At 31.7% G+C, this 10,161-nt stretch overlaps 1 protein-coding gene across 2 annotated transcripts in view; it reads right to left on the reverse strand.

Moving 5' to 3' along the window:
• Positions 1-9,882, reverse strand: part of LOC111626544 (uncharacterized protein DDB_G0283357-like) — a 41,376-nt gene extending 31,494 nt beyond the window's left edge. The window contains exons 1-2 of one of the 2 annotated variants that reach the window (XM_023369953.1): positions 9,684-9,882; positions 2,480-2,629 (exon numbers count right to left, since the gene is read on the reverse strand). In XM_023369953.1, the coding sequence (XP_023225721.1) occupies positions 2,480-2,629; positions 9,684-9,783 (250 nt within the window). In that variant the 5' untranslated portion in view covers positions 9,784-9,882. Of the gene's footprint in view, positions 1-2,390; positions 2,444-2,479; positions 2,630-9,683 lie in introns of those variants that run through there. The other variant, XM_023369954.1, reaches the window with a different exon arrangement.
• Positions 9,883-10,161: the final 279 nt, after the last annotated feature.

Raw genomic sequence — 10,161 nt, forward strand, 5'->3', positions numbered from 1 at the left:
TAGTTAATACACTCTCATTTATATTTCAGGAAACACTCACTAAATATACTGGTGCAGATCCCACACAAAGACCAAGAATACCAAAAATCAACATGTCAAAGGTAGTAGGAAAAACACTAAATTATGTAAACACTACATCCATTTAATTTCTACACTCTCAGACATTCATACGTTAGTTTATGCTGGGGCAGTCACAGTAGTGACACACCATGGACTGAAAATACAATTGCGGACAGACACACAAAAAACACAATTCTATCACAAGCCTGCTTGGCAGAGAATAATAGAAACACAAATAAATGACATTAGACAGCAATTAGGCAGGCTGACACAATACACTAAAAACAACAAACACCCAAATTAAAGAAACAACTCAAAAACATTTTCAGGAAAATCAAAACACACACAAAACATGAACATCAGTTTTGTACCACTGTGTACCATCAGTACCACTGTGCTGTGTATCAGTATCAAAACAAACATTGATACACAGCACAGTGGTACACCAACAGAAAAATAACTCACAATTTATTGGTCTTTTCTTTGGTCCAATGCTGTTACACACAATGCTGATGCAGGCTGGATTGAGGAGGAGAACAGAAACTTGCATAACATACCAACTGTGCCCTGTGCTGAAATAAATGTATACGACATTCGCTACTCTGTTAACAGAACATACAACTGGAAGACATCTGGTGTAGACAACATTCACAATTTCTGGTACAAAAAGTTTACATCACTGCACCAGAAACTAGCTAAACATCTAACACACATCATCATCAACCCACAAGACATGCAAAAATTTCTTACTCAGGGCATCACCTACATGAAACCTAAAAACAACAAAACCACAGACCCCACACAATACAGACCAATTACATGTCTTCCAACACTCTACAAATTATTGACATCGTGTATCACAAACAAAATATACAAACATGTTGAAGAACACGACATTCTTACAGAACAACAAAAAGGTTGCCGTAGAAATCACAGAAGATGCAAAGAACAATTACTCATAGATTCAGTCATTCTATGGCAAGCACACAAACAACACAGAAACATACACATGGCATATATAGACTACAGAAAAGCATTCGACAGTGTCCCACACAGTTGGCTGCTGCATATTCTACACATGTACAAAATACATCCATCACTCATTGCATTCTTCCAAAACACTATGCAGCACTGGAAAACAACACTACGTCTCAGGGTTAGTAACACTTCCATACAAACAAACAAAATATTCATTAGGCGAGGAATTTTTCAAGGAGATTCCTTAAGTCCTCTCTGGTTCTGCCTAGCCCTGAACCCATTATCCAACATGTTAAACAACACGCATTATGGCTACAATATCAGACATGTAAAAACAACACAGTTTACACTCTCACATCTCATGTACATGGACGACATAAAACTTTATGCATCCACACAGAAACAACTTCATCAACTCCTACAAATCACACATTCATACACCAAGGACATACAAATGGAGTTTGGCTTAGACAAATGCAAAAAACTACACATAGAAAAAGGAATCCTGAAGAAAGAAGATTTTGCACTTGGAAATGGAGGCGTTATTGAATCCATGGAAGAGGGCGAGTTCTACAATCAGGCCAAACTAACAGAACATACACAAATAAAGCAAAGATTAATTAAAGAATACCAAAGTAGGTTAAATGCTATTCTCAAAACACAGCTAAATGCAAAACACACAGTTAAAGCAATAAAGACATATGTCATCCCAGTACTCACATACTCTTTTAGAGTTATACATTGGACACTCACAGATCTCGAGCAACTCCAAAGGAAAACAAGAACAACACTTACTAAGCATAAACAACATCATCCTAAATCTGCTACAGAAAGGTTAACCCTTCCACGTAAAGATGGCAGACGTGGCCTGATTGACATAGTTAACCTTCACTACAAAGAAATACAGTCACTGCGAGAGTTTTTCTACAAGAAACAAGAAACATTACAATTACATAAAGCAGTAACACTAGCAGACTCAGATAACACACCCTAACATTTACACCCACAACACATGGATACAACACAACATATAAAAAGCACACACACCATTAAGCAATCATGGGTTGAAAAGGCACTCCATGGCAGGCATCCCTATGACTTGGCCCAGGATTTTGTTGACAAAACTGCATCAATCAGCTGGTTAGCTCGGGGNAGACAATATGCAAAGCTTTTTTTTCAGTTTATAGCAGTATTTATTACACAAAATTTAAGTAAAGCTTAACATGCCGATCTTGCCCCGATCTCCCCTAACTCCTCTGCGAAAACTGATTATACTAGGATTTCTTATATCAAGGGAAAAAAGTCACACACATTAAAAATTAAAATATAATTTAGAAAAAGTAATTGCTTACAAACAGAATTATTCTCATTTTCACTTTTATCTATTGTTAAAGTCATATGGCCAACTATAAAATATAATTTAGAAAAAATATTTGCTTACAAACAGAATTATTCTCATTTTCACTTTTATCTATTGTTAAAGTCATATGGCCAACAATATGAATTAATTGGTAAGTTACTACTTCTGAACGAGGTTGACATCTTTCTCTAATCCTACAGTAAAATGAACACCTATCTGAATTTATTTTACCTGTAAAATATAAAAAAAATTATTAGAGAAAAATCATACTTTATAAAAAATTTAATAAAGTAATAATTGCTATTTTTTAAAATAAATAATTGTTAATCATTAATAATTATTAGTCTTTCAAATAATAATAAAAGTTTAAAAAATATAGTAATCTAATATAAACACATATGCACAAATCAGAACCTTTCATATTAATGGATCAGGACCTGTAATGAAAATGGTATTGGAGAATTAATAGCCTTTGCTATTAATTTATTGATAAATTTGTTTAGTTTTAGGATAAAACTTATTAAATTACTGGGAGATGATTATAGACAATTGATATATACAGGATGTTTCACAATGCTTTGATGATTTCAAAGTTGAATAACTCACATTAAAACAGAGATACAGCAACGGTAGCACCCTCTATTAGTAGTGCGGACTGTCAACTTTTATCTCATATAGGTTACTATGTAGTATCATGGCGTACTGGTTGAAACAACATTGTGCATTCTTGGTAGAGTGCTATTTTCGCATCAGCGAATCTGTTGTGNAACAGAGATACAGCAACGGTAGCACCCTCTATTAGTAGTGCGGACTGTCAACTTTTATCTCATATAGGTTACTATGTAGTATCATGGCGTACTGGTTGAAGCAACATTGTGCAGAGATACAGCAACGGTAGCACCCTCTATTAGTAGTGCGGACTGTCAACTTTTATCTCATATAGGTTACTATGTAGTATCATGGCGTACTGGTTGAAACAACATTGTGCATTCTTGGTAGAGTGCTATTTTCGCATCAGCGAATCTGTTGTGCGCATGCAACATGAATTTCGTAAATTTTTTTAAAATTCAGCAGCTATATCCAATTCCTGCTTGTGGAACAATATTGAATTGGGTAAGAAATTTCCGTGAAACTGCCAGTGCATCAAATTGAAAGTCAATTGGCCATAGAAAGACCGTAAGAACTCCTTGAGAACATCCGTAATTTCCAAATGTGCTCATTTTGAATGGCTACCTCACTCATCTTATTTAACCCTGCCATACTTTTACTTATGTGGTAATTTAAAGGTGAGAGTGTACTCTGACTGGCCAAGAAGCTTGGAACAATTAAGAGATCAAATTTGAGATGAAATTTCCAGAATTCCTCCAGCAGGTACGAAAAACGTGTTCAAAAAATGGGTGAAACGCATCGAGTCTTGTGTAGCCGCGAATGATCATCATTTGTCTGGTGAGGATCCAAATCCAGATGTTCAGTATGTTTATATCATAATCTCCTAACATCACATCGTAGCTATACTTTCGTTAAATAACTGTCAACTTTTACACCTGGGAGCAAAACATCTGTTAAGTTCTCATGCCTGGTAACAATGCTTTCTCATCATCTCTCGACCTAATATCTCAATTTCATCGGTTCAACAATGAAAAAATCAAGTAACTAAGACAGTCATCGCCCATCCTTCGAAAGGAGTCAGTGTCATCTGTACCTTGTCCTAAGTGCCTCAATATTAGGATATCTGTGAATATATCATTTTATTTTACATTCTTATATCCTACTAAAATATCATCAGAAACCATCGTCTAACACCTTTGCGGATACTGTATGTTCCATCAGGCTCACGGATATTTCATCTACAGGATACCCAAACTGACATCCCGAACTTCCTCTCTGTCACAAAAAACGTTCGAGATCAAGACCAGATTCTCAATAAGGTATTTATCGTCACGTGTTTTTGCTGTAAACTCTCTCTCTCGGAAAACACAGGTCTTGAGTTACCTCAGTCTAATATCTACAAAATGGCTATCATTTCTCATATACCTAAATCTATCATATTCCACTTGGTCTATGATATGTCCTGTATTATCTATGTTACCAATTAAACAGTTATTACGTTAACTCGTCTCTGCGTAAGTCACTTCCGGTGCGTTGTCTCTCCCTCCATCCCGAATCCATTCACTCACACACGCGATTGTGTGTGTGAGAACATAATGGTTTCCGTGTCTGTCCATAAAGACACAGTAGTGTCAGTCCTGACGAACCTTGTCATTGCGATCTTCACCAACACAATGTCGACCTTTCAGTCCCGTGGTGCCGAAGTATAGGGGGACCCTTCAGCATTGTCACAAGTAAAATTGAATAAATTTTATACCTTGTGTAAAATTTTCAACTTTTTTTAGTGATTAGTTTGTGAGTTATTCAACTTTGAAATAGTCAAAACATTGTGAAACACCCTGTACAAAACTTTTACAAATTAATAATACTTCAGTTTTTGGAGCAATAGCCTGTTATAATTAAAAGACTATTAAATAACACTGGACTGTCCTCCTATAGCTATATGTATTTTTAAATTGGGAGTTTGTTCCTTCTGGATTGTGATCAACAACTAAGAGACTTATATTAATCACAAGATGTTCATTATTTGAGTGGATAGGGTTGTGACTCTGAACCTTTCCTTAATGGAATATTTATTATCTAATTTGAGTTATAAAATAAAGTCATCGGCTGTATACAATTTAGATTAAACAGGTTTTAATAAACTTAAATGGTAAAATGATTAATATCTCATGTGATGCTGAGTGTTCTTTATGTGAAATGACAGTGATGAATATAAGGAAACATCTTGATTCTTGTAAATTACTTTCAAATATTCAAACTTCTATACTGGCACCTGATTTATATCGTCAAATTTTATTTGGTGACAGTTTCTTCATGTTCACATCATATAAACTGTATAAATTTTTTGTTCATATATCAAATAATAAAGTTAATTGATTGATTGATTAATAAAAGTTAAATTATCACATATTATTAGATAAATAAAACAAGAGAAATTCTTTCATCCAGTACCACTTTGCATTTTCTTCACTTAATATAATTTTATCTCAAATATTCTATTTTTTTCAATGAGTGTATTAATTTTTCTATATAAAAACTGGAACATTTATGCACAAGGTTGAAAATACCAGTTTCCCAAAAGTCCATTTTTTGGGCCAAATAGGTGGTAGTTGCTAGGCACTAGATCACAGCTGTAAGGAAGATGTGGCAAAAATGGCCATAGGCAAAAATGTTTTCTGCAATATTCTATGTGTGTGGCCAGATTTTTGCTCATTGCATAGGCTCCAAATTAAAACAAATGTAATATCAATAAAAAGAAATGGCATTACCATTTGAAACACCTTTATACATTTACAAGGAATCACTAAGGGAATAAAACAAGAAAGATAGAGGAAAAAAATGAAATGTCTGAAATTTTCTAAACTGTATACAGGTTACATGACATGTTTTCAATGGCAACTTCAAAGTGGTGGAGTATTTGGCAATGCAAGTTATGCAATGCAACATTTTTGTTTGTTCTAATAATATGCTCTGCATAGATGACACTAGTGCAGGGGTGGCCAACAGTTTTTGCCCCTGGGCCGAATTGGAAAGAAAACTTTTTCCATGGGCCGAACCAGAGGCTGCTCTAGGAAGATTTTGAGGTGGTGCGAGATCTCATTGTGGTGTCATCCCATAGAGACTAAATTGTACATAGAGATTACAGATACATTTTTCACATTATCATGCTTTATCAACATTCTACGCTGTACTTAAGAGATTTGTAATGGAGGGTTAATTCTAAATGCACAGTGAGTTTCTTTCTTAAATGACTTTCTTTTTTAGGCGTCAGAATTTTTCATCGAGCTATTCGTACTTGAGTAACTAATATTGAAACATTAATCGTGGGCCAGATAAATTCATTAGACAGGCTGTATGTTGGCCATGCCTGCACTAGCGTTATATATAGGAAATTATAGTAATTTAGCTGTTTCTGAATTGAAAATTTAAAACCACTGTAATTTAAAATGTTTTTAATGATTTTTCAAGATTTATTTATTTATTTTTGCTAATATAGAAAAATGTTATCTATGCAATATCAGAATTTATGTAAAGAACTAATACCTTACTCAATTTTTGTTTTTCAAATACAATGGGGTCTTGCTAGAATGAACATAATCAGTTCCAGAACCTTGTTTGTTATAGCATCTGTTCATTCTAGCATTCATTGAAATATGTGTATTTATGTGTAATCCATTCCAAGCCTTGAGTAAACTTACCATGTCACATAAACATTTAAACAGAAAAAATAAAATACAAAAATCAAAAATATAACTGTAAAAATAATATAAAATTAATTAATTTAAAACCCCTTAAGCCCCAAGCCCGTGATATCTCGGGCAAGTTACATAGCGTTACGAAAAACTCGGTCGTTAAGGCCACTTTTGAAATTTGTTTTTTTGGAATGTTTTTTAGGTCTCCAAATTTTTTCAAAAATTTTTACCCGCGCGAAAAAATTTTATCGCGATTTAATCAACCTTTAATGATGTACGATTAACGCTTAATTGTTTTATAATGGGATTTTGATATCAAATTTCATTCATTGTTCTAAAATTGTATTGCACGGATTTTACTTCAGTAAAGTTATTTAAAGCTACTTTCTGATATCAAAAACAACCTCCAATAGTTTTTTAATTTTTTTAATTAATAGATTTTATTATATATAAGTTTAATTAAGTCGGGGGGTTGGAAATCGCAATAAAAATTTTAATTTTTTTAAAATATTTAAAAATATACGGCCAACTAGTATTCACCCTACTATAAACCCATTGCCTCCCGAGACTTCTGAGAATGTCCCGGGAAATCCAACTCCAGCTGTTCTCAAGGTCATCCAGCTGTGTAAACAATGACTCATCAGTGTCAAATTTCACAGAAAGGCGAGACAAAGGAAAATAAAATTTGAAGCTTTTTCTTCAAAATTAACCATTTCTTTTGTTTTTTACAGTTTTAAGTATTTTTTATGTTTAATTACATTAATATCAAAAATTGCTCGAGGCTTAAGGAGTTAACTTGTTTAGATGGACTGCGTGGAATATTTTAAATAAAGTTGTTAATTCTTTCTTACAAGTTAGTGTTAAATTAAAATGAAAAATGATCTCTTGGCCAGCACACAGCAGGATGATGTAAGAATAATGGACTTTTTTATACCCAATATAGTTTTCCTGGAATTAGCGGCACTATTGATGAAAAGCATGTGGCTATTAAGACAATTGAAGAAGCAGTAGCCTATTTCAATAGAAATAAGTATTACTCTGTCATCATATAAGTTTAGTTTGTAATGAAAAAAATGGTATTCAAATGATACAATTTCTCGAGAAGTCATTTCCCATATGTAAGTGAAAATTCATTCAAGTATACAAACTTATGTAATTTTGGATTATTATTAATGCTGTTCATTTCTTTACGATTTATTTAATGCTCTGAACATAACATTTCTGAAGATTCCAAATGCGTATTAGGTAAACCTCACTTTTAATCATAAACAATGAATCGAACTTAATTTTTTTCACATTAATTAACTCTGTTTATGAAAAAAATCATCTAAAGCTATTGAACCTTACAATGAAAAAAAAAAATTGTAAACATTTTACACTACAAATAATTGAAATTTACCAATAAAAATATTTTCTGCCGTTTATTTTTCGAAAATGAATTCCATTTTTAGTACTTTGTACAGAAAGTAATTTTTTCATGAGAGCAGCCATATTGAATTAGCGCAAAGCTCGACAACGAACTAGCTAGCACTCCGAGCTTACCAATTTCGCTAAACATGACGTCACATAGCTCTAAAGTAAACGCCAATGAGCGTGGCACTAGGACGAAAGTATACAGGCTGAAAGTGCTGATAGTAAAATTAGCTCAGAAGTAAATGCACCCTATAGTAATCATTATAAACTTCAAAATAATTTCTGGTATATGCAAATTTTATAAGATCAATTAGTGTTTTATCTATTTGTAGTTGTATTAGGCTGTTTTCTATTAATTTCCACTTTATATTTGGGTACATATTTTTTACATCTAAACTAATTAATGTATCTGATTTTTCTTTTTTTATTTTTTGGATGTTATTAATGACTTCATCAGCATTTTTAATGCTATTGATGGAACCTTTAATGTTTTTTAATTGCTGTTTAATATAGTTTTCTAGATTGTAAAGTATAGAGTATCTAAAATCAACTATTGGTCTGTATTTCTCTTCCTCTTTATGTGTTTATAGTCTTATTTGTAATTTTGGAGTCCTATTATTTTTAAAATTAAGAATGTAATTTTTATCAGTTTCATTAATTTTGTTCTTTAAATATGCGTCTTTAATTATTTTAGTTAATTCTTTTTTGATTTTCTCATATGGATTTATATCAAGTTTTATATATTGATCATTTAATATTGAATTTAATAGATGTTGATATTATCTGTCTGTAATGTCTGGTGACATAAAATATTAAAGTAAAATATATTGTAAAAGTGTGAATGTATCCTCTTAAGTGTGTTAATAGTAATTAACCTGAAAAAAACGTTCATTATTGCTGCAACATTTCAATAAAGTGCATACGAATTTTTCTTGAAAAAAGTTGTAATTGTAAAGGTTTTTATGAACATTTGTAAAGTGTGCAACGTATTAATGTGAATATGTAGTTGAAGTGTTTTTTAAATGGCTGTATTTTTATTCTTTTACAACGTTACCAATTATACACCGAGGTTTTTAGAAAACAGAATCTGAGGTAACGTATATTGTTTAATAGTTTTATGTCAGTAAATATTATCTACACGCAAAGAATTTTCTGTAATCTCACTAATTGTACATAATTTTTAAGTAATTGTATATAAAATTTTTAAACAGTTTGTACTGAAGAGGGACTTAAATCACAATTGAGTCCGAAATGCATATGACAAATCAATAAAGGAAGTTCATAACCTAAATGCTGTATATGATAGTCTACCGAACTGAAAATCGGATTAAAGAGACAAATTCACAACTTTCTAAACAGTCTCTAGAAATAAATTAACTCCTAGAGATTGAAAAAGTCTATATATTTTAATTGAATAAAAAGTTACTTCCTCTAGAAAAATCAAGATTTTTAGGTTATAAATAGAAATACACTATTTGAAACATATGCTTACATAAAATATTACATAAAATAGTAATCCTAAAGTGCATTAATGCTTTCAAATATTAAAATTTTATATAATGAATTACCCTTTTGTTCATTTGTTACCATCACAAGTTTTTCTAATTGATTTTGAACTGTTTCTATGTCAGCTGGATGAACAAAGGAAAGTAAGGAATGCCCTATCATCTCAATCTGTGGGAGAAAAAATATATTGTTAATTTTGTTATATTAAGCATTAATTTCATAATTATATTACTGAAATAAATTATTGGGTTAATAAAGTTTTAATACATATCACTGTAATCATTAAACAATATAAATTATAAGTTCTTTTAAAGTTTTTATTGTCAGTTTTAGAATCAAAATTTTTATGTAATAATTTCAATTTTACAGAATTCATTCTCATTTAATTAGTTTTTCTAACAAACAGAATCTTAAATAAACCTACACTTAAGAAAAAATTTTCATTTTACAAATTTTTCAAATAAATTCAATAACATTGATCTTATTTGTGCATTTATCTTAGTACTGAATGGAAGTACTAAGATACACACACAAATCACC

The sequence above is a fragment of the Centruroides sculpturatus genome, unplaced genomic scaffold, assembly GCF_000671375.1.
Source record: "Centruroides sculpturatus isolate CEXI.00-Female unplaced genomic scaffold, Cexi_2.0 scaffold398, whole genome shotgun sequence".
Lineage (NCBI taxonomy): Eukaryota > Metazoa > Arthropoda > Arachnida > Scorpiones > Buthidae > Centruroides > Centruroides sculpturatus.